General features: G+C 44.2%; 1 protein-coding gene across 2 annotated transcripts in view; it reads left to right on the top strand.

Annotated features, from left to right (window-relative positions):
• Positions 1-1308: 1308 nt before the first annotated feature.
• The window catches only part of PAK2 (p21 (RAC1) activated kinase 2), a 44758-nt gene continuing 24536 nt past the window's right edge, over positions 1309-21530 (top strand). The window contains exons 1-2 of one of the 2 annotated variants that reach the window (XM_030493554.1): positions 1309-1496; positions 21186-21396. In XM_030493554.1, the coding sequence (XP_030349414.1) occupies positions 21210-21396 (187 nt within the window). In that variant the 5' untranslated portion in view covers positions 1309-1496; positions 21186-21209. Of the gene's footprint in view, positions 1497-13745; positions 13844-21185; positions 21397-21530 lie in introns of those variants that run through there. The other variant, XM_030493555.1, reaches the window with a different exon arrangement.

Below are 21530 nucleotides of genomic sequence, written 5' to 3'. Positions count from 1 at the left end.
AAATAAGTCTAATAACTCTTGTAGTGTTAAGTATGAAGGAATTTGCCAGTTAAGCTTTCTCCCCCATACTGAAAACTACTGTCATTAAGCAAGCCCTGCATTCAGCAGGCATGCCCTGATGGCGTGCCAGACACAGGAGGATGCAGGTGCCAGTCCTACAGGGATCACTTCCAGGTACAGAGGATGAGCTGTAGGGCAGTCGTTGCCCTTTGGAAAAATCCTGGCAACTCTGAAGTTAGAAACAAGGTGGCTGTGAATTCTTAGCAAGAGAACATAGATAGAGGGGATGGACACAAACATATCTACCATTAATGTGCGTAAGGCCTGAATCAGAGCAATGAATGAAAAGGGGTAGGAAGGGGTGTTAAAGACCATGTTAGGAGTTAAGATTTTCTGAATCACAAAACAACCCTCCTGGTTTGTTTAAAAAGATGCGCCTGGGGAGGGAGACAGAAGAATGCGAGGGGGGAAAGGATTCTGAAAATGACTTGGAGTGGCAGCTGGGTGGATTTAGGCTGAAGGCTGAAGCAAGCAAGAAGTAGGGTTACCTTATCGGGAAGGGAAGTAGAGCTGAGGGAAGCGTGAAGTTTAGAAACCCACTGTAGTTTGTCGAGAGGCACATGCAGAGATGAATTAACAAAAGTCTGATCCTGGGAGGATCAACTACAGAATTAAGTCAGAATGGGAAAGTAACAAAGCAACATGCAAAGAGAAGTGAAGATGATGGCTTTGCCCACGGTAGGAAGCGGATCAGAGCAGTCTATACCAGCTAGAGCCCGGTCACTTTGGAGTACTGTTCCTGGAAGAATAAGGCAGGTCTGTGAGGGCAAGTTTTCTGACCACTGGCTCTGCAGTAATTCTGCTGCCCTGTTCCCTCAGTAAGCCAGGGCAGACCCCAAGGAGCCACTGAAACACAGACGAAGCCACTGCGCTGTGCCACACCAGTTTTCCTCTCACAAAACGAAGCACTGAGGACATAATCTCAAATTTAAACGCCAGAAGATGGAACCAAAGGGTGAGGTAGAGCCAGTATTGAAGTGCTCTGCCTCTGTTTTTCTAGCGCGGTGAGCCTCTGCCCTGCAGCCGGCTACAGCCCACCGGAAAAGGAGTTATGTATGTAAAACTTAGACGATGTGACCCCAAAACAGCGCTGCAGTGCCTTGGGCAGGGAGGTGGAAGGAGGCTCCGAGTAGCGCTGCCGCAGCCCCTCCTGCCCCCGTCCCTCAGGGGTGAGGCGGGGCGCTCGGTCCCCGCCGCCGCCGCCACTTCCGCCGCCGGCGCGGTGCCCGCCGGGAGTTGTAGTCACCTGAGGGTCGCCCCGCCCTCGCGGGCTGTGGCCACGCGCGGCGGTTCCGCTTCCCCCTCCGGCTCCTGCCGCCGCCGCCGCCGCCGCCTCGGTGGGTCCCGCCGCCGCCGCCATTGCCGAGGCGCCGAGTGGCGGCCGCGCCCCGCTCAGCCCCTCCGTCCTCCGAGGCGGCAGGCGCCGCCCCAGCCCGGTGAGTCCCGCTCCCACCTGCCGGCCGCGCCTTCCGTCCTTTGTGGAGCCCGTCGGGCCGGGCCTGCGGCGGGCGGCGAGCTCGGGGCGGCGGCTCCCGCTTCACGGCGCTTCCGGCAGCGCGGGGCCGCTGTCCCCGCCGCGCCAGGCACCGAGGGCGGCCGGGCCGAGAGCGCCTCGCCTGGTCTGGCTTCGGCAGGGCGGCGGTGCGGGAGCGGAGCTCGGCCACGGCTTCCTGCGGGCCGCGGTGGGCCCCGCCTCGGCCGCCCCCTTCTCGGGGGACTCGCCGCCCGGGGAGGGGCTCTGCGTTCTTGGGGGAGCTGGTTAAAGCCTTGTTGGTACTGGAGGGGAACAGCCGTCCGGGTATTGCTGTTCCGAGTCCTTACGGGAAAATATGTGTTTAAGTAGCGAAGCGCGGAGCCCTCCCCGTCCCGTGCAGCGAGTGCAGGCGATGCGGGCACTGCAGGTTGTTGGATGGATCGGTTCTCTTTGCTCTGGTACCTACATTGCCATTAGCTCATGTCTTTCCGTGCCAGCTACAAAGCTGTTGCTCTTCGTGCACCAAACCTGCTTATGTTTTTCTCCTCCCTGTGTTTTCTGCTTTATTTTTGTTACCGCTTTTGGTATTTACTCTGTCAAAGCCATGCAGGATGGTTTAGTTGTTTAATGGGAGGCTCTTCGGGGAGCAGCTAAAATCAAATGAAGTTGATTTTAGCCTGGTACGTGGGAGCAACTGCCCGAAGGTTTGTTTGGGAGCAGAGAGTTCACCAGCTGGCTTTCAAGGAGCAGTCTTGCGCTTTGCCTGTAGCCAAAGCAAACCGGTTCATCTGCTGCCTTACGGTGAGTGAAGACAGTCCAGATACTGCAGCAGTTTAATAATCATTATTTTGGAGGTCTGGTAATAATAGCAATGTTAGGTGCAATCCAAACACAGCATATTGTGGGTTTTAAATTTTCTTATTTCCATCTTTCTCTGGTTTTGTCATTTTTTGGTGTTATTTATACTTGAAAAAGTGGGGCCGCTCTTGTGGAAGTCTAGGGTCCACCTTGCAGTATGGAGTGTCTTCACAATGTGAGCCCTGGAGTGATACCCTCATAAAAAAATGAGGACTAGCTACTTCACGATCCAGTTCCTTCATTTAGGAGATGGAGGTAATTTAACTCACAGAGATATTGTGGAGGTAGGCTAAGAAATATCCGTGTGTAACCAAATGAGCCGTTCCAGTTTTAATGTTACTAGAGAACTGATGAATCAGGCATTTCATTATTGTAGACTAATGGGCTGAAACAGAAGGAACGTAGAAATGTGAAAATGCAAAGCCTTTGTGTTATGAGTTTTTGGGTAGAATCTGTAAGATAATAGGAGCACTTAAAAAAAATGGCTGAGTAATATTTTAGAGGAAGGAAAAGCCTTACTCTGAAGTTCATTGGTTGGATGTTTCAGTTCTTGAGGCCAGAACAAAAATGCTTGAGAACAAGTAGCGGGTCTTCTGTGTTGTCGAAGTTGGATGTACTGACATAGTTGTTAAAACAAAAATGATGTGCTATTAAATGGGGAATAATGCCTCTGTCGATAGGTCTTGTTAACACAGTGCAACGTATTTTGGTGGATCTGAGGTGTGTGTGGCAAGCATGGCAGTGTCACAGGCTGATGTACTGGCATGAAGCTTGTGCAGAGTTAGATGCTGGATCTTTGGCCAACTGGGGGAGCTTCTTTGCGGAGGCACCTGCTTGTGTTCCCTCCGTGGGATGGGTGCTGGAGTGGATGCGTGGATGCTTTGCCCATGTATGGTAGGTCAAATTCTGTGCTTATTTTAACATGTATCCTTTTAAAAACTCAAGTGTGCTTGTGTTGTTTAACTCAGCCTTTCAGTTGTGTTGAAGACAGACAATTACTCAAGCACCTTTGGTTTCCAAATAACTTCAGAATAAGTGTTAAGGGTATTGACGCTGCCGATTTTTGTTCTTGCGGTGATGTGAAAAGCTGTAGGGATCCAAATCTAGGTCTGTGTGTTTTATTAACAAGAGATACTTCTGCTTCAGAGTCCTTGCATCAGTCTTTTGGTTTTGGTTGTTGGTTGGTTTTTGGTTTTTTTGTGGGTTTTTTTTTTATTTTAAATCTTTACTATGTGGAGTTTTTTTCATTTTACGTGTTTATCTGTTTTCTGCATTAGGAGGTTTTTAAGGCACTGGAAGCTTCCCTGTGAGTTTTGTGCCAGTATATTCTTGTTTCTTACAACACGCACATCTATTGACATGTCTGTGCAGCAGCTACAACAAAGAAAAAGCTATTTGTTCAGAGAACAACCCCTTAGTTACAGAGACACTGTTCTAGATGGCCAGGCCCAGTGATAATAGCAGCAGAGATGCAAGTCCTAGGGTCAGTAATTGGGATGCAGGCAGAAAGCTTTGAAAGCGAGTTGGCTCACCAGAGCATCCAGGAATGGTAGTAGAGGCAAGGTGACGGGGTGAACAAGGGGAAGGAAGGGTCTTCAGCAGTCAGGCACCATGTATTAGCGTGCATCCTAATTAATTGTATTTGTGCTGGCAGCTGGAAAAAGGCAACTGAGTTGCCAAAAGGTGGTGGTTGTGGAGCTTTCCCTTCCTTTTCCAGAAATACAGTTGCCGTTATCACTTCTGCTCTGTTCTTTTCAAAGCAGAGGCACTCTCTTGAGCTGGGGGTGAGATTCAGAAAGGCTGCATCAAGTTAAATTTTTAGTTTCCCAAGAAGGCACCTCCTTGCTAAATCTAAATCAAATTTGTCTGTCTAGCCCAGAACTTGGAGAGAGCTTTGTGATTGCACAGTGTTGTCTTGGAAAGGTTTCTGTACCTGCCGTCGTAGTAACAGTAACTGAACATACATTTTCAGTTCAGTTTTAATGTGACAAACGCTGAGGTTACCACTTGCCACGTGAAGTGCAATGTGGTGCTGCTAAAGATAATGAATCACTCCCAGCACTTGGGTGCCAGGCTGAGCTAGTAGGTCCACTCTCAGAATTTATACAGTCCTCTTAATGCGGTGCTTGACTGGGTGCTGTGTTGATTCTGCCTCCTGGCAAGGTCGGTTTGACCGTGGAGGAGGCTGCATCTTCTGCAAGCTTTCAGTATTTGCAGGACTTTGTGTTAGGCAAAAATCAGTGTTTTTTCCAGCTTTCTGGTATAGCAAAGACACAGGGGAAGGGATGCACAAGTGTGTGTGAGCAAGAGGGAGGCTCTGGACTCTTGCTGTGGTGTGAGGGCAGCCATACTTGTGCAGGAGGATAGTAGGCAGTACGTGGGGAATTGGAAAGGAGTCCAGGGTACTTGCCTTGTGGCAAAGGGCAAGAAACCCTTAGGCAAGGCACTGGTTTTGAAGGCAGTTACCTTTTATCAAAGAAACGCTGCAGTGTTCCCTGAAGACCTGAGGATTCTCACTGTGCTTTCCTGTTTGGAATTATGGTGTCTTGAGGTTGCAATCTTGTAAAATTTTAGAAAGCTCTTATTTGCATTTAAATGAAGATGGGAAGAGGCAATAGGTGTTTTCAGGTGAGAATAAGAGATCTCCTAGTGACCTACCTAGCTGGGGCCCAGATTGCGAGGTGTAGATTGAGCTCACTGTTAATGTGAATAAGCTTTCAAGCCTTACTTCACCACTCAAGGTTTGTGAGATCTCAGAGCATGATTTGGAAAATACACACCAAAATAAAAGTGCTTGTATTTTGGCTGATGTAGTGGATGGTGTCTGTCACTAAGAGCAGGAAGCACTGGTTTTGGTCTCAGTTCTGTATCTGAGTTGCCAGGGTTTTTTTAAGTCGATCATTCTATTTTCTCAGCTTCTTTCTATTTTCTCAGCTGGGAATGGGGATTAATCAGGCTTTGAAAGTGTCTCACGTGGCAGGCAGGCAGAGATGTACATGTTAGGAACATGCCTTAAAATTGACAGGAGTTTTATTTGTGCTGTTAAATTTTGGGTGATTAAACACTATCTGTGAATTCAAAAGGAATTCCTCATGCTTTTGAAAGGTTGAGGTTATGGTATATTAAAACGCTTCAGAAATTGGTGAGGCTTCTTTTTATTTCTTCAGGCAAGACAAATAGATTTTGAAATTGTCAAATTAATGTATCTAACTTCTGCTTATGAATTTCAAAGTGCTTTTGAAAATCTTCGCTTCAGCTGCTAATGATGCTTAGAACTGTTTTAATGAACACACCTCACTAGGGAAGTATAATATGTTTAAGACTCCTAGAAAGTATTGAGTGGTTCATATAATAGATAGGTCATTGTTTCCCAAAAGCAGCAAGCCCAGCATTGGTGTCGGTGTAGCTCAGGCAATGACAAGTTTGCCCAAAGTTGAATGCTTAAAAAGCATGAGTTTGGTACTGAAATACTCCGTGTTGTCCTGGAAGATGTTGTTGCCAACAACTGTACATATTTGAATCTTTGGTCAGGGCTCTTCTCTCTGCCAATTAGCAAAAATCATTTCCTATCTCTAAAGGAGTTATTTTGATAAGACGAGTTTAATTCTTTCTAATTCTGTAGTTTCATTTCAAAGAAAAGCAGCTGTAGGAAAGAACCAATGTGTTAGGGCAACGCTGAGTGGGATTTAAAAGTGGTGTACTGTGTCGAGAAAGGGATTTAACATAATGTGAACCAGAATGGGGGCAGCTGGCAGGTGCATTAAGGAGTGGAAATACACTAAAAAGTTTCCAAGTCAACCTTTTTTTTTTCTTTTTCCTTTTAAGTTTTCTGCTTCCTGTTTAGGTGCTGGTGCTGGATGTTTGACTCAGTGTGTAACCCACAGGAGCACGTAACTGTCAGCATATGTAGGCTTTCCCCTAGATTCTCTAATGAGTGAAGTTAGAGTTTTATCCAACAGCATGGGATTTACTTTAGAAACAAATGTAATACTTTCAAATCTGTATTCTTTATTTACAATCCTTCTAGAACTGCATTAGCTAACAGGTATCTTTTGGATAAGAGCGAAAAAAGGCTGTTTCTGGAAGATGCTTTTTTAGAATCATCTTTGAATGTTTAAGCCCTTTTCTCTTGCAGAGGTCTTAAATAAAGTGAGAACCTGCAGGAATGAAAATGCAGATATCTTTCCCCTAAGCCTGTCTACTGCAAAAGGGCCATCCTCATTTAAAGGGGTCTTCTGTGAATTTGGGCTTCAGACAGAAGCTGGCTGGGCAGTTTCTTGTAGAAATAGCTTGTTGGAAGGGACCGAACTGAAAATACACTTGACCTTGTGTATTATCTGCTTTAGGGTGTAAAAAAAAAATAAACAAGTTATGTTAATGCTTTAAAGTGAACAGCTTGTAAAATTCCAAAGCATTGCTGAAAAGGTAAAAGGAGAAAAAAAGTGTCTTTCAATTCTGTTTGAAACTGTTCGACCGATCAGGAATTTATAAGACAACGAATTAAATATTTTTGACCTTTTTGCCAGGATTCAGCACGTCAGAATCAAGGAAAAACAATTTCTGGCCCAGTTCCAGGTGCTTATGAAAAGGGCCTCTTTGGAAGTTAGAAGGTCATGGAAAGGATCTCCCTCTCTTGCTACAGGCAGGTCACATCCGTCTGACAGCCTAGATCCGGGCTGCCTAAAATGCCAATAGCAAACACTCCCTGAAGGTGCTGGAGAAGGGGCCAAGTGGTGAGAACAGTCATCCATGCAGAGTCTCAGCACATGTCTATAAGTGCTCTTTTTGGCCATGGAAACGTTATTCTAAACACACATAGCATAAAAGATGTGATTTTAGTTTCGCAGCTGGTGTAGTTTAGGAACACAGAATGTAGCAACGTGGTTAGTGGTCAGCTCATGGTCAGCTCGGGCAGCTTCAAAGCGTTTGGATCTTAGCTGAATCTTCTGAACCTGACTGACTTCCTGCATGATCTCAGGTGGCTGTTATTCCATGTTTGCGTTGGGCCAACAGGTTGATTGCTGTTCATGAGATACTTAATGTTTTATACTAGTGTTAAGTAAGCTGAGTGCTTGAGATTAAGTCCACCTGACTGTGGCTAATTTAGACCAGAAATACACCACTATAGGGGTGCTGCTTGATTTGACACCCAAGTAAACATGAGAACAGCCGTTTGGCTTAGAGGGGGAAAGGAGAGGGTATTGCACTCTCCAGCCCCAAACTAGTTGTTTCTACCCACTCTGATAAGCTAGCACTGCTGCATCCCTGGGAGTGGTGATCTGGGTTAGGGAACTAAAATAATGGGAAAGGAATCATTATGTTAAACATGACTTGAAAATTCTGCTCAGTGATCTGACACTAATAGCCCAGTTTGTAGTAGCTGGAGAGTTGTGTGTTTGGCTTTGTGCCTTTCTCGTATGTTTCAGAGCTTTTGGGAATGTTACTTCAGATCAAACACAAAAGTGAACAAATGAGTGTATATTTGTACATCTCATCACAAAATCCTAGTGTCATGGCATAGAAAATAGGTTCTTAATGCTCCCCTCTCCATGTACGAAATGCTCGCTGTCACTATTACAAGCATGAGTTATGTGAAATGAGTTTCAGAGTTGGGACAGCATCACCAAGTGTGAAATACTTACTCTTTTATGCTGTCTTGCTTTTTCTACTCAAGGGTGCAAGTGAAGTTCAGGGTTTTCAAAGAGATTTAGCAACAGGAACAGTTAATTTTAATCTGGTGCTAACATGCTAAGACTCTTTTATACTAGTGTCCAAGCTTAAGAGGTAATTCTTTGTGGTAAAGAGGGCCTTGACAGCCACAGTCAGGAAATTGATGCAGGTACCTCCTCCTGATTTTTGTTGCTGGCATGTTGCGAAGTATATAGCAGAGTGGTGGGATAAGGATTATTTCACAGGAACCAAACTATGTCTTGGCAATGCTGTGACTTGTTGCTTTTGTGAATGCCACTTTTTCTTTCCAGCCCTTCTAGATCTATTTACAGGGATTTTATATATGTGGTACAGTACTAGGTTTGTGTTTTGGGGGGTTTTTTTAGGACTGGATCAGTGTTGGGAATTTTTGTATGTAGATTATTTTTCCAGGTAGCTGTTGGAAATGGGAAATAAAAATTCAGAATAGTTCAGTAGAGCTGGTTTGGATGTTTTCTTTACAAGCAGGGCTGTGTGTTTTAGTGAGTGGTTGTGATATCATTTATTAATAATTATTGCATTGTAAAATATTTTACTTCTGAGAGGCATAATTCTCATTCTCCTTGGCTTGTTGTGTATACGATGGACAGTCTTAGAGTCTTTTTGCAGCACAAGCAAATGTACTCATGCTTGGTAAAACTGGATTGAGTATTACTAATTGAAGAAGTTAAGACACCTGATAAACCTAGATGACAGCACATCCACAGCAATATTACTAGAGCTTGGACCATGGTCTTTGGCAGTACTTTTCTCTCAGGTCTTATTTGGCAAAGTGATGGGTGATGGTTGTATTTTACTTCCTTATCCTTTCAAAGCCCATGGGCCACAAAGAGATGCCAGCTTTCTAAATTTAAGATTGCATCTTACCTGGAGAAATCTCTTCGTTTCAAGGATCTTGGTCAAGATTGAAAACAGATATAACTTTTGTTCCATGTCATTCAGATTAATGAGAATGATTGTTTCCTACACTGTTGAAAGAGCTTTCTCTTCCTAACCCTTAAAATTTTTGTCATTTTGTCAAATAACTTGTGAATAAACCTCAATGTTTGAGGTCTTAATTGTCCCTTTCTCTTGTTCATGTTTTTAATTTCTTAAATGAGGTACCAGCATCATCAATGCTTTCTGCTTGGCTTCACACTTACAGCCTATGTGCTCATATGTACCTGGTCAATGGTGGATGATAGGCCATTTTCCAGTGAGCAGCGTGGTGGCAAGCGGCTGCTCAAAGGGATTTTTTGTGGGCTCCCTCTTTGTTGCCAAGTTTAATAAAGATCCTTATCTCTATTTTACACTATTGAAATGGCTCACTGAAATTTGCTTCCTGTTTTCTTAACAGAATTGAAAGGATCTGAGAAAATTTTCCCTCAGATGAAAAACTCTTGGAAAGTTGACCATTTCTAAAGGTATTATATTAAGGTCAACCTTTTCCATAGTTACATGAAATTTTATGAGAGGAAATGTGGGGGTTTTTTTTGTGTGTTTGGTTTTGTTTGGGGTTTTTTTTGTTTTGTTGTTTTTTGTTTTTTTTTTAATTAAGGAGAAGCACCGTGTTTGAATTTTCATAATCACAGAATTTGTAAGTCTTCCATGCTTATTTGTTGCAACAAAAATGTTTTATGATCTCGTTCATATGTTCAGAGTCACTAGTAGCAGCTAATAGCATTGTAAATGAAAAAGAGGAAGCCTTGGAAGGCACAAAGTTGTTGTTCTGGGTCAGGCTGCCGATGTATCTTGCCTAAGGTACTGACTGCAGTCTCGGTGAACATCCGCTTCACTGTAAGGACTCTCTTAAATGGCCCAGGATTTGCTTCAGCTGCTGTCTGCAGTAGCCTGGTTTTGCAGTACCTCCAGATGAAGGAGATAGATTATCACACAGTAATGCTTCCCTGATATATCTTTCATTTTCCTGTGATTTAATGCTCAGCTAGTGCTGAAGATTAAGGTAATGCTGTAATGCAAGTCTTCAGTTTGTGTGTTCATGGCACAGCATGAGTGATGCCTTTCTTCTGTGTGTGTGTTGTTTTTTTCTTTCCTATAGATTATTATCATGCATCCCTTGAAATGGAATTAGAGCCCCTCAGATAAGTGGGGTATCTCTTATTTCTATTAGACTAAGTAGCTTTAATTTTTTGTTGGAATGGTAGGCATGTATATGAGGACCAAGTGGATGGTAGCTTTCATTTCATGGGTAAGTTTCTGTGTGAACTTGCCTGGTGCAAAAGTGGGGTGCTGCACGGAACTCTTCTCATGTAGGCGTTTGACTATTTGAAGAAGTCATTGTACTTGTACTCTATACCTCTGTGGGTATGAAGAAGTAAGCATCTTGAGCTTGGGTCTGTTCACTGGTAAACTGTTCCAAGTGGTCGTGACCATCCAGGCAGCAGCATGCTGTGCTGGTGTCCACTGGTGCACACTGTGGCTGGGAAAAGTGACTTGGAAGAGGCAGAATTTCGCATTGTGGCATTCTGTGCCAGGCTGGCACTGTTTGGCAGCGCTGCAGTGAGTTGAGGGTTTGGCCTGCAGGGCTGTTGAGCTGAGCTAAAGTTACCACTATCTGCTAGCGGTAAGTGCAGTTGAAGCAAGCCTTGGCCAGCCACTAGAGAGAAACAAAGAGCTCTATTCTGTGTGCATATGAAAAAGATAGTTTTTCTGGAGGGAGGAGCAATTTCTCTCTCCTTTCCCCTTTGTCTTTTCACTAAGTACTCATTTTTTCTGTAGCTGACATTTGACAGCTCTACCAGTGTGATGAGGGAGGAATGGATTCTCGGATTTTTCCTTTTTCTGCCTGTTACACGCTGTATGTTGTTTCTTCTCTTTCTAGTTAGCCCTGGATCTCTACTCTGGATGGATAAGCTGAGGCCTTGTCTTACTGTTGCCCATAGTATTTCCAGAGGTTAAAAAATGCTTTTGCTTTCTGTTAGAGTTACTGGTGATCTCTGCACACCACCAGTAGCCTGAACAGTTTTTCATCATTATCATTGCTCTGTTGGGTGGTGATTGTGTGGGTTAAACAGCTGTGCATGCTGTTAGAATATAAAAGTGCACCAAGCTGTATAGGTACCTTGTGCAGGGTAGCCTTTATTCAAATAACTTTTGCTCTGGAATGTTTGATCCCTCCCTGTCTGTAAATGCCAGGTTTAATTAAGAGAGAATCTCAGCAATGAGATGCAGACTTCATTTTTTTTTTCTTTTTGTAAACTTTCCCTACTTGCCCTTTTCCCCATTCTCCTTTGATCTTTATAAAACCTCAGCTCATGAAAATAAAGGCTGAAAAGCATCTTCTAGTTAGTGAAATATGAGTAAGCACAAACACCTTGAATCATGGATTTGCATGCGATGTGCACGCTGCAGGCTGTCTTGTCTGTCTTTAGTTGACTCAGGTTTTTAGGTAGGTAGAGCAGGGGTAAGTAATTTCCTCGTTGAAGGTTGAATAGGCTTTTTCAAACACCTTTGAGTACATGTTATCATTATGCAGCGTTGCACAATAGTTCGTTGAAGCAAAACTGTGGCTGTGGGCTGTGTAAAACGAAGCGTGGCCTGAATTCAGCTGGTAGGCGGTAGCTAACCCAGCCCTGCGGCAGAGGGTGGAAATGGGTCCCTCTTGGTTTAATTCCTCCTCCGCTCCACCGCAAGAGGGCTGCCTCTTGGAGCAAGGTGGAACGGGTGTCCATGGCTCTCAGCTCAGCCGTCTGGCTCATTTCATAGAATCACAGGCTGGTTTGGGTTGAAGGGACCTTAAAGCTCATCCAGTTCCAACCCCCTGCCACGGGCAGGGACACCTTCCACTAGAGCAGGTTGCTCCAAGCCCCTGTGTCCAACCTGGCCTTGAATTTCTGTGCTGTCACCAGCTGGTGATAATGACACTGTAGCCTTGCCAAGTGAGTTTTCCTGACAAACTTAAGCAAAGTGGGAAATAAGGGTAGTTGGGAAATCACTTCTGAGGCCCATCTGGTACTGTCACCTGTGTTTGAGCTGTTTCAGAGCAGATTAAGCAGAGAAGAGGTTTCTAGTTCAGTGGTGATAAGATACGCCACCGCAGTTCAGAAGTGCCCGGTTTATTTTGTGAGGCAGAAATGACGCTTCGGGTGGGAGTTGATTGCTATGCGTGGTTTAAAGGGAGACAGTGCAGATGTATCACAAGACTCAGAGATGACCACAGTATACAGTGAAGTCAAGTATCATTAATTTGCTTAAATTTTCTATGCCCTAATGGGCTTTTACTATGACTCTTGCACAGCTTGTCTTTAGTCTGTGTCTTTTCTTATTTTTCCCTGTCGATACGTTCTTCAGTCACAAAACATAGCTGATAATTAAGAAATTTATCACGCACAGAGAGGTAAAAGAAGTCAAAAATTTAAAATCTGGGAGGGAAAAAACCCTTACTAAGGTTTCTATTATTGCTGGTTTGTTTGGGGTTTTTTTGCTGTATGTATACCAACTTTGTGAATCTGCTCTTCCAGTTTGGAAGGCTGCCAGCATCTTAGCAGTGCAGCCTGCTTCATTTGTCTTCATCAGCAGTGGTATGAAAATTGTACTGTGTTGAGCTTGCACCGCGGGGTGAGGATGACTTAGCTGTCAGCATTAGGAGGTGAATTAGTTCTAGCTGAAATACACTTGTTCGTGTTGGCTGTCTGTGGAATGAGAAGGTGATGTCCTGCACTGGTCGCTTCTTAGAAGAAGACTGGGATCTGGTTTTATCTTGAAAATGACATTTTCGCAGACCGGTTGGTTGTTTTCAGTGCAAGACTTTGCTCATCTGCTAAGTGCCTTAAGGAGTAAATAATGGCTTTGGGTTGTAATGTACTTTGGCAATGGCTTCGAAGAATATTTTTCTTTAGAAGCCTTAGTAACCTTTTCAGATACCCCATGAATGTGATATTTGTCTTCTGTAACTTGGTTCATGGTAAGCACATCTCATTACAGTTGTGGAGAGACTATTCCTTCTTCTGAACAAAAGATGGTTTGCTTTCTGCATTTTACTCTTCTTCACTTGTCAATTCAATGGCAGTTATTTTGTACTGAGTTTTCCTGTGTATTTGTGTGATTTTTCTGTGCTGTGTTTTCCCTTCTATTTGTGTGACTCGGCAAAAATCACAAGGAAATTGAGGGGTCAGAAAAAGACAAATTGGAAAGAATTTGGCTGGATATGTTCTGTGTGTCATCCAGTCTGATTCTGCAAAAGACTGAGGTTCTCCTATGCTGTCATTAGAGTGGGAGTATTATGCCTTGTCTCTGTCACATGCAGCAGTAAAGGGAAGACAGCAAGAAAGGGCTTGTTGATAAACTTCATGGTTGTAACCTTGCTGGTTGAAGGAGGTATATTGGTGCTTGTGGCTATTAATCTCAGGGCGAAAAAAGATGCTGGCCATTCATTGGCTCCATTGGTGTGTTGGCCTTGCTGAGCAGTTGGTTAATGTGCATCCCTTTGTAAATCTTAATGAAAAATTTGTTTGATGGGCTCAGATATTTTTATTTCTATTTTTTTTTTTAGCTCTTTTCTCAACTGCATCGTTGTCAGGAGGTATCTTGTTTGTGCTTGTAAATGAGGGAGAGCTGTACTTGTTTGGAGTGTCTTAGGTTAGTCTAATTTCCTCTCCTCTCCCCATAAAGCAAAGTTAAATAAAAATAACTTAGTTTTTGCAAGCATGTGGTTTGGCACTGACTGAACACTTTGAGACCCTCTAAAGCTGGAAAGAGATGTTGCAGTTATTCCAGTGGAGTTTGGTGCCTGCCTTCTTAGAGGTGGGAAGGCTTTGAGAGCTGCGTGTTGCGTTACAGCGTCTGCACGTGTTTTTAATAACCATAGGTGGAACAGATTATCCTCCTGGCTCTTACTGGCCATTATCAAGGTTACTCTTGTTCCTGCTTTTGCACAAGTCGTCTCTTGGCAGGCAGAAGATATGTGACTGCATTTGCCAAGTCTGTGAGAAAGTAATTCTTTGTCCGCCGCTGCTGGGTTGGGGTTTTTTTGCACCATTTTTCTGAGTTGAAATGAAGAGATAAGTATTTTCAGCCTCTGAAAGTAGTCTCAAACTGTTCCAGAAAACTCCTTTTTGGATCCGATTAAATAAATCTCATGGATCCAAATGCTTCAAGTTGGAAACCAAAATATCCCAAAAGGATTTGCTTTGCTTTTCGTGGAGAAGACAGTCTGAGATTTACTGGTTCAGTGAATTTTTGTGCAGTGGTGAAATGATTTCAAGTTGATGAGCTGCTGAACTAACGTGCTGTTAGTGTTGGGGCAGGAAGTGAGCTGTGGCTAGGTAGCACCATCTGAATAAAAACTTGTCAGAAAGCTGCTTTCAGCTAATCCCTGGGAGGAAGTGAGCTATAATCAGTACTAAGTGAGCTAATCACAGGAAATCTATTGCTCAACAGGAGCCTTAGAGAAAAAAAAAAGGGGGCACGGTGTGGGGTGGGAGAAAGGGGGAAAGGAAAATACCCATGCAGACGTTTCATTCTGCTTTTGGGCTCCAAAACCTGCTTGATCCAAGAAAAGGGAATATCTGGTGAAATGAGCAGTCCTCTGATCTTAAAAACTGCACAATGTGTGTATGTTTGTCCTCTTTTCCAGAATAATTGTAGAATCATAGAATAGTTAGGGTGGGAAAGGACCTTAAGATCACCCAGTTCCAACCCCGTGCCACGGGCAGCGACACCACACACTAAACTATGTCACCCAAGGCTCTGTCCAACCTGGCCTTGAACACTGCCAGGCATGGAGCATTTACCACTGCTTTGGGCAACCTGTGCCAGCCTCACCACCCTCACAGTAAAGAACTTCTTTGTTATATCTGATGGATATCTTATATCTAATGAATACCTTGTATCTAATGAAGCATCACGTCTCATCTCCTCCAGTAAGGTGTTTTTTCAGGAATTAAAAGGTGGTGGTGTGGAGTGGCTGAGGATAAAGATGCTACCAAACCCACTGGAGGCTTGGGGTCAGTGTGCTGGGAATGAGTCTCCAGACATTTTTGACAAGAGTTATTATGATATAAACCAAGGGTGAGATGTGTCAATCTTAAAACTGTCTTGTTACATGGATCTTTTCTCGGAGCGTCACATGCTAGCTCTGTTATTGTATTGTTTCTTAATTACTCTGTGCTGCTTTGCACTTGACGACTTCTGCCGTGGCGATTTGTTTGCAAGACACATCTACTTTGCTATTTTCCTCTGCTGTGGACCTGGCTGTCCCGGATGCTGCTCTTTGTGTGTGACAAATGTTGCCAGTAAGCACCCTATAAGGCTCTACAGGAAGACAGCAAATGACAGCCGCCAGCATGCAGATTGCTGCAAGGGTAACTCGCTTTACTTGACCCTTGTGCCCTCTCATAGAGTGGGGACAGGGAAGCGCACTTATCATCAGGGCTTTTTCCACGTTAAATCTGTTCTTTCCTTCCATTCCTTCTGTCGGACAACAAATGGGATTAGAATCATAGAACCACAGATTGGTTTGGGTTGGAAGGGACCTTAAAGCTCATCCAGTTCCAACCCCCTGCCACGGGCAGGGACACCTTCCACTAGAGCAGGTTGCTCCAAGCCCCTGTGTCCAGCCTGGCCTTGAACACTGCCAGGGATGGGGCAGCCACAGCTTCTCTGGGCACCCTGTGCCAGTGTCTTACCATCCTCATAGTAAACAATTTTTCTCTAATGTTTAATGCAAATCTCCTTTCAGCTTAAAGCCATTTCCCCTTGTCCTGTTGCTCCCTGCCCTTGTCAAAAGCCCTTCTTCAGGTTTCTTGTCAGCCCCTTTAGGCACTGGAATCTGCTCTAAGGTCTCCCGGGAGCTTTTGCTTCTCCATGCTGTATTGGTTTCAAGCACTGTGCGTGCTCTCTCTGTGACCCAAATGATCTGCAGTTGAGGTAGTGTCCCAATAAGGTCTTGCAGCCACAGTGGCATGTCAAGGATTATGATTTCAAAAGCCAGGTGGTTACGTTTCTTAATACATTAATGTTAGCCTGAAATCTGTTACTTCTGCTTTTTGGTCAGCCCTGCAAAACAGACTTAAATTTGCTGTGTGTGTTCCTCCTTCTGTGTTACATTGCCGGTAGTAAATGAGTAATTTTTACCTGCAGTAAGCAGAACTGAGTTCAGTTTGCAGCTCTGTGAGCATCCTGTCAGGGTATATACATGCAGAGGATTAGATTTATTCCACTGACTTAGTTCTGGCTCCTCAGAGATCTGTTGCTTAAGTGGAGGTGTAAAGCCCCAGGATGTGTGCCAGGAGTAGGAATGTACGTACACATTATCAAACAGCTCTGAGCTTGATTTTTTTGGGGGGGGGGGGGGGGTTGCTTTGTTTTGCTCTGTTTTCCAAGCAGTTGTCCAATTTACTTTTGCATCAGATCCTAAGCAGTGAAATACAGATTCAGCCTCAACTCCTTAAATACATTTAGTTCAACATCTTAAGAAGACAAATTCAACTTATGATATGAGAACTTTCTATACAGGCTGTTTCATTTGACAGATGGTACCATCTTCCTACCCCTGCTTGGGGGGCTTACAGTACTACACTGTAACACTGATATGTATGCGTGTATAATGCATATTTAAAACTTAATCTGCTCAAGTGCTCCAGGAAAACTGTAACTGTGCACTTGAGCAGATAGGAAAACGACTGTCGTCAATTTCGTTTTATTTTCCTTTAGTCATTCTGCAAACAGAGGAAATATGTTTGTCCACTTTTAGAAGTCAGAGGAGCTAAATAGCAGTGCTGTGGAGGAGAGGGGCCTCAGTGGTAGAGCCTGCTGCCAGGCAAGCACACTGCTTCAGCTGGGGTGGGAGTGCCTGTCCGCCGCGATACTGATCACGAGGGAGGCCGAGCGAGCCAGAACGGCGTAAGAGCTGTACTTAAGAAGTTCTTCAGGAAGCAGCCCAGCTTTGTGCTCACACAAGTGGGAATTGAGGGGGATAAAAACCCCAAAACTCAATTAAAAAAAACCCAAATCAAATCCAGAGCATCCAAACTAATATGTTGAAGCCGTGCATGTTCATCACCTTTCTGAAAATACTGCCGAATTCTCGCTTTCCAGCTTTTACTCACTGTCAGGGTTATGTTTCTGGGGGTTTTCCCACCAGTGGCAGTAGCAGGAACTGCTGTCTGTCTTCTGTGACCTTGGCATGCTGTAGGTTATCAGACCCGTTTCTTCCCCAAAATGAAGAAGGCTAATGAGCTGCAGAACTGACTCCTGGAACACTGTGGTAAAAGTGAATCTCTGCAGGTCTCTTCAGAGGCTGGGAGGAAGAGGGTGGGTTAAGCTACACAAGGAGCTTCCTTGTGCTTGTCTTGCCTCAACCTCTCTGGGCAGAGGTGGAAAGAGAAGTGTTGCACTTCTGAGGAACCTGGCTTCAGGTTTCCCAGTGGTGGTGGTGAGCGATTTTAGGACATCACTTGCTGCTGCCTTGGCAGCAGAGGAGAGAATGCATTTGCTCTTCAGCTGCTGCAGTTCATGTTATGATGGTGCCCAAGGCTGCTGAGGATGAAGAGAGTATTTCTGGTTTTGCTGCCTCAGTGCAGGGCAAGAAGCCTTTGTCAAAAGGAGGGGACAGCTATGGAGAGTAGTGTCATATACTGGAGATGAGGACTGAGATTCAGAGCCTTGTGGTCGCTAGCGCTGGTACCTGTGAGTGTATTTTGTGGAATAATCAGCAGAACTGTTGGGAGAGAAGCTTTTAGCTCCTTTTTCGTGAGTGTAATGGGCTTCAGCACTGTCCTGTGATGGGAATTTATCTGTCTGAAGTCCATAGTTAAGTATTGTTTGCAGCTTCAGAGCTTGTCGCTGTGGTTCATTCCATTACTTTCTAGCTCTCGTAATTAAATGTAGCATGATTAGTGATTGTGGGGGAGTTGCCGATGTGCTTGAATACATTATTGTTACTGGTATTATCTTCACTGGCAAAGATAAAAGCGAAACCCTTTCTCTTCATCCCTGTTATTCCCATCTTCCATACATTACGTTTGTTGCTTCTGTCATCTTTCATCACGATTTAGCATACCTTATGAGGTTGCTCAAAGTTAGGTTAACCGTTTTAGTTAACGTCTTTCAACCAAGCTAAAAAATCTCCCAAACACCCCGCTATTCTGTTGTCTGGTTCTGTCAGAGAAACATGAACCTGACATCCGCTTTGCCACTATGCAGATTCCTGGCAGGCTCTGGAAAAAAGGAAGATTCCCCATTTCTTTCCAATTCCCTGTGCAAGCCATGATTCAGCAAGGCAGCCACGAGGACGATGGTGCAAGAGAGATTATGCCTAGCTGCTGTTAAATGAACAGGCTCCTTTTTGGGGGAGTGAGAGAGCAGAAAAGGAGCTTCAGGGTGTATTTGCACTCCTCTTTTTCTTTTTCCTTTTCTTTAATCCCTCCTCCAGTCATTGGCCATAATGCCAAACCTCCACAGCAATTTCAAAAGTACTTCCTGATGCTGTGGAAACTTTCCCTGCATAATGAAGACAGGGTAAGGATAAAGGAGAGGGGAACTGCTCTTTTTCTTCTCCGCTCAGCTGTCAGAAAGAGACGAGCTGTTTGGATTTGACCCTGAACAAAATGATTGATTTTTTTTAACTTCTGATGGTGACTGAAAGATGAGACTTTTGTTTCTTGAAGTGATTTGTTGTGGCTGAAGCTGCTGTAATGTATTTAAATTATGAATTCAAAGCTGCCGTGCATTGCAATGCTCCTTTGTGCAAAAAAGTTTTGGATCTAGCACTTTATTTTAACAGCAGACTTTGAAACAGCTGCTCAGAAATTATAGTACCTTGTGTTAGTAAATAAATCACATCTCAAGTTCTTCCTAAAAGCTGAGGTTTTACTAAACCACAGATTTAGTGGGTTTGGAGGATTTTGTTGGACTGCAGTTGATGGAGCCAGTCCCTTGGTGGGAAGCTGGTGCCCGAGCTCTCTCTGCCACTTCAGTCTGCTCTACCAGCCCCGCAGCTTGTCTTCCTGCCGGAGAGCTCCTGGGCTCTTCAGGGAATCGGTATGGGCTTGGAGGGCCAAGTCTGTTCTTGTCTGGTTTCAGATGCAGGTTAGTTGTTTATTCTTATATCCTGCTCCTGCTAATACCAGGCAGCACAAAAATACTGAGGAAATAGTAGGGCTTGTTTTAGAAAGATACAAAAAGCTACTCATGATGTCGCTTTCTTCACATAGTATAACATTCTGGTGTTAGTTACGTGATACGCTTATTTACCTACTATGATTTATTTCGCCATCTGATGTAATGTCTTTGTTCAAAAGAAGTGCTTTTTTTAAATATCTGTTCCCATTTGTATAGGTAAGCACCTTATATCCTGCTGTTTTCTGAGATTAACATAAGCCCAACTTTAACAGGACTCTTGAATACCATATATCTCAGTTGGTGGTTCAGATCAGAAACTTGTATGTCTTAAATAGGTTGTACGCATTTTGTGCAAACAATATGCATTGTTAGGGAAGCATTTGGAGTTAAAATCCCTGTGCTGAGACCTGCTGTTAGATTGCAGGGTTCTTAATTTTTTTCCCATATTGCAGTGTAGGTACTGGAAAATATGGAAGATCCTGTAGATAACTTGCAACATCTGAAAGAACAATCAGTGAGTGAATTGGGAATATTGTTGGAGGATGGGAATCGCAGTCTGATTCACAACAGCATTGCTGCAGATGGGCTTGAATGTTGCAGGTCTATTTATCGCTCTATCATCAGGCAAAGGGCTTGAAGGCAGGTTTCTCTAGGTGGGTGTTGCACAGCTTTGACTGCTGTTCCCCATCGGTCTTTAAGGAGATGGAGAAACCAGTGCATGTTCAGTTTTGACTTGCAACTGCCAGAACTTTGCTTCGTGCTGCTTGTGCCTCTGAAGGTATTGTGCAGAAATTATGTTTTCATGGGTGTTTATGGTGATGATTTTAATCTTTCTTGAAATTCATGACATAAACCTCTTGTTTTGTGTCACGTGGGGCTCCCAGCACAAGAGGGATGTGGAGCTTTTGGAGGGAGTCCAGAGGAGGCTGCTCCAAGAGCTGGAGCAGCTCTGCTCTGGAGCCAGGCTGAGAGAGCTGGGCTGGTTCAGCCTGGAGAAGAGAAGGCTTCTTAAGGGGAGACCTTAGAGAAGCTCCAGTGCCTAAAGGGGCTACAAGAAACCTGGAGAGGGGCTTTGGACAAGGGCCTGTAGTGATAGGGTAAGGTGGAATGGCTTTAACTTGACAGAGGGGAGATTGAGATTAAATATGAGAGAAAAATTGGTTTCTGTGAGGGTGCTGAGGCGCTGGCACAGGGTGCCCAGAGAAGCTGTGGCTGCCCCATCCCTGGCAGTGTTCAAGGCCAGGTTGGACACAGGGGCTTGGAGCAACCTGGGCTAGTGTGAGGTGTCCCTGCCTGCGGCAGGGGGTTGGAACTGGATGAGCTTTAAGGCCCTTCCAATCCAAACCGACCTGTGATTCTATGATTCTCTGTTTTTGTTAAGGAAAGATGATTGTGGTAATAGTATATATTCTTTTTACAAACAGAGAAAGTGTAGCACAAAGTAGCGAAGCAATGCAAGTCCTCATTCACAAGTGGAATGTAGGCGGTGGATCCAAGTCTCATGCTCTTTAATGTAGGCTACATAATTTGATAAAGGCATTCTTAATATGACTAGATGTGGACAGTATGCTGAAATAGCACACTTATAAACATAATCTTTTCTCCTCAAGATCTTGTCTGATAAATGACGTGAAGGAAATAATCTAAGGCTCTTAAAGCTGTTGGAGCATGAAGCCCTTTGGGGTAAAGCTACTGCCAAAAGCTGTTGTACTTAGGCCCTTATGCGTACTATCCTTTGCGTGAATAGATGCAACTGACTTTTCTTTTTGACTGGGTTAGTTTTATCATTGGAAAAGTTTGTCAACCCATCCCACAAATGCTGCTACTGGCACAGATGAATGGGTGTGGGAGTGAAGAAGAGATCCGCTTCCTTTGGTGGAGACATCAGTGTCTGCCAGTGCAGTGCTTACTGAGTTCCTCAGAGTTGAATTATACCTCCTTTCCCTGTTGTCCAACAGAAGAAATGCTACGTTTATGTATTCTATGCTCTCTTCTTAAGTTAAAACAAATATTTCTGTTTCAGTGCTTTCACTAGCTATTGAGAACCATGTCTGTCAACGGCGAAGTGGAAGACAAGCCACCAGCTCCTCCTGTCCGGATGAGCAGTGCTATCGTCACTGCAGGGGGTAAAGACCAGTTGTCTGCAAACCACAGTTTGAAACCCCTGCCCTCTGTACCGGAAGAGAGAAAACCTAGGAATAAAATCATCTCCATATTCTTTATTACTGAAAAAGGTAAGATTCCTATATTTTCCAATGTTACTAGTTGTATTCCTTTACTCTTCTACGTTTTGGTAGTGCTTCAGACATTTGAATCCAGCCTGTCCAAGTGTAGGGGGTTGGAGGAAGGGTTGAAAGTTGGATATATG

Source organism: Strigops habroptila, chromosome 8 (genome assembly GCF_004027225.2).
Source record: "Strigops habroptila isolate Jane chromosome 8, bStrHab1.2.pri, whole genome shotgun sequence".
Taxonomy (NCBI): Eukaryota; Metazoa; Chordata; class Aves; order Psittaciformes; family Psittacidae; genus Strigops; species Strigops habroptila.
The sequence above is the reverse complement of the archived record's forward strand: the minus strand, read 5'-3'. Positions and strand labels throughout refer to the sequence as shown.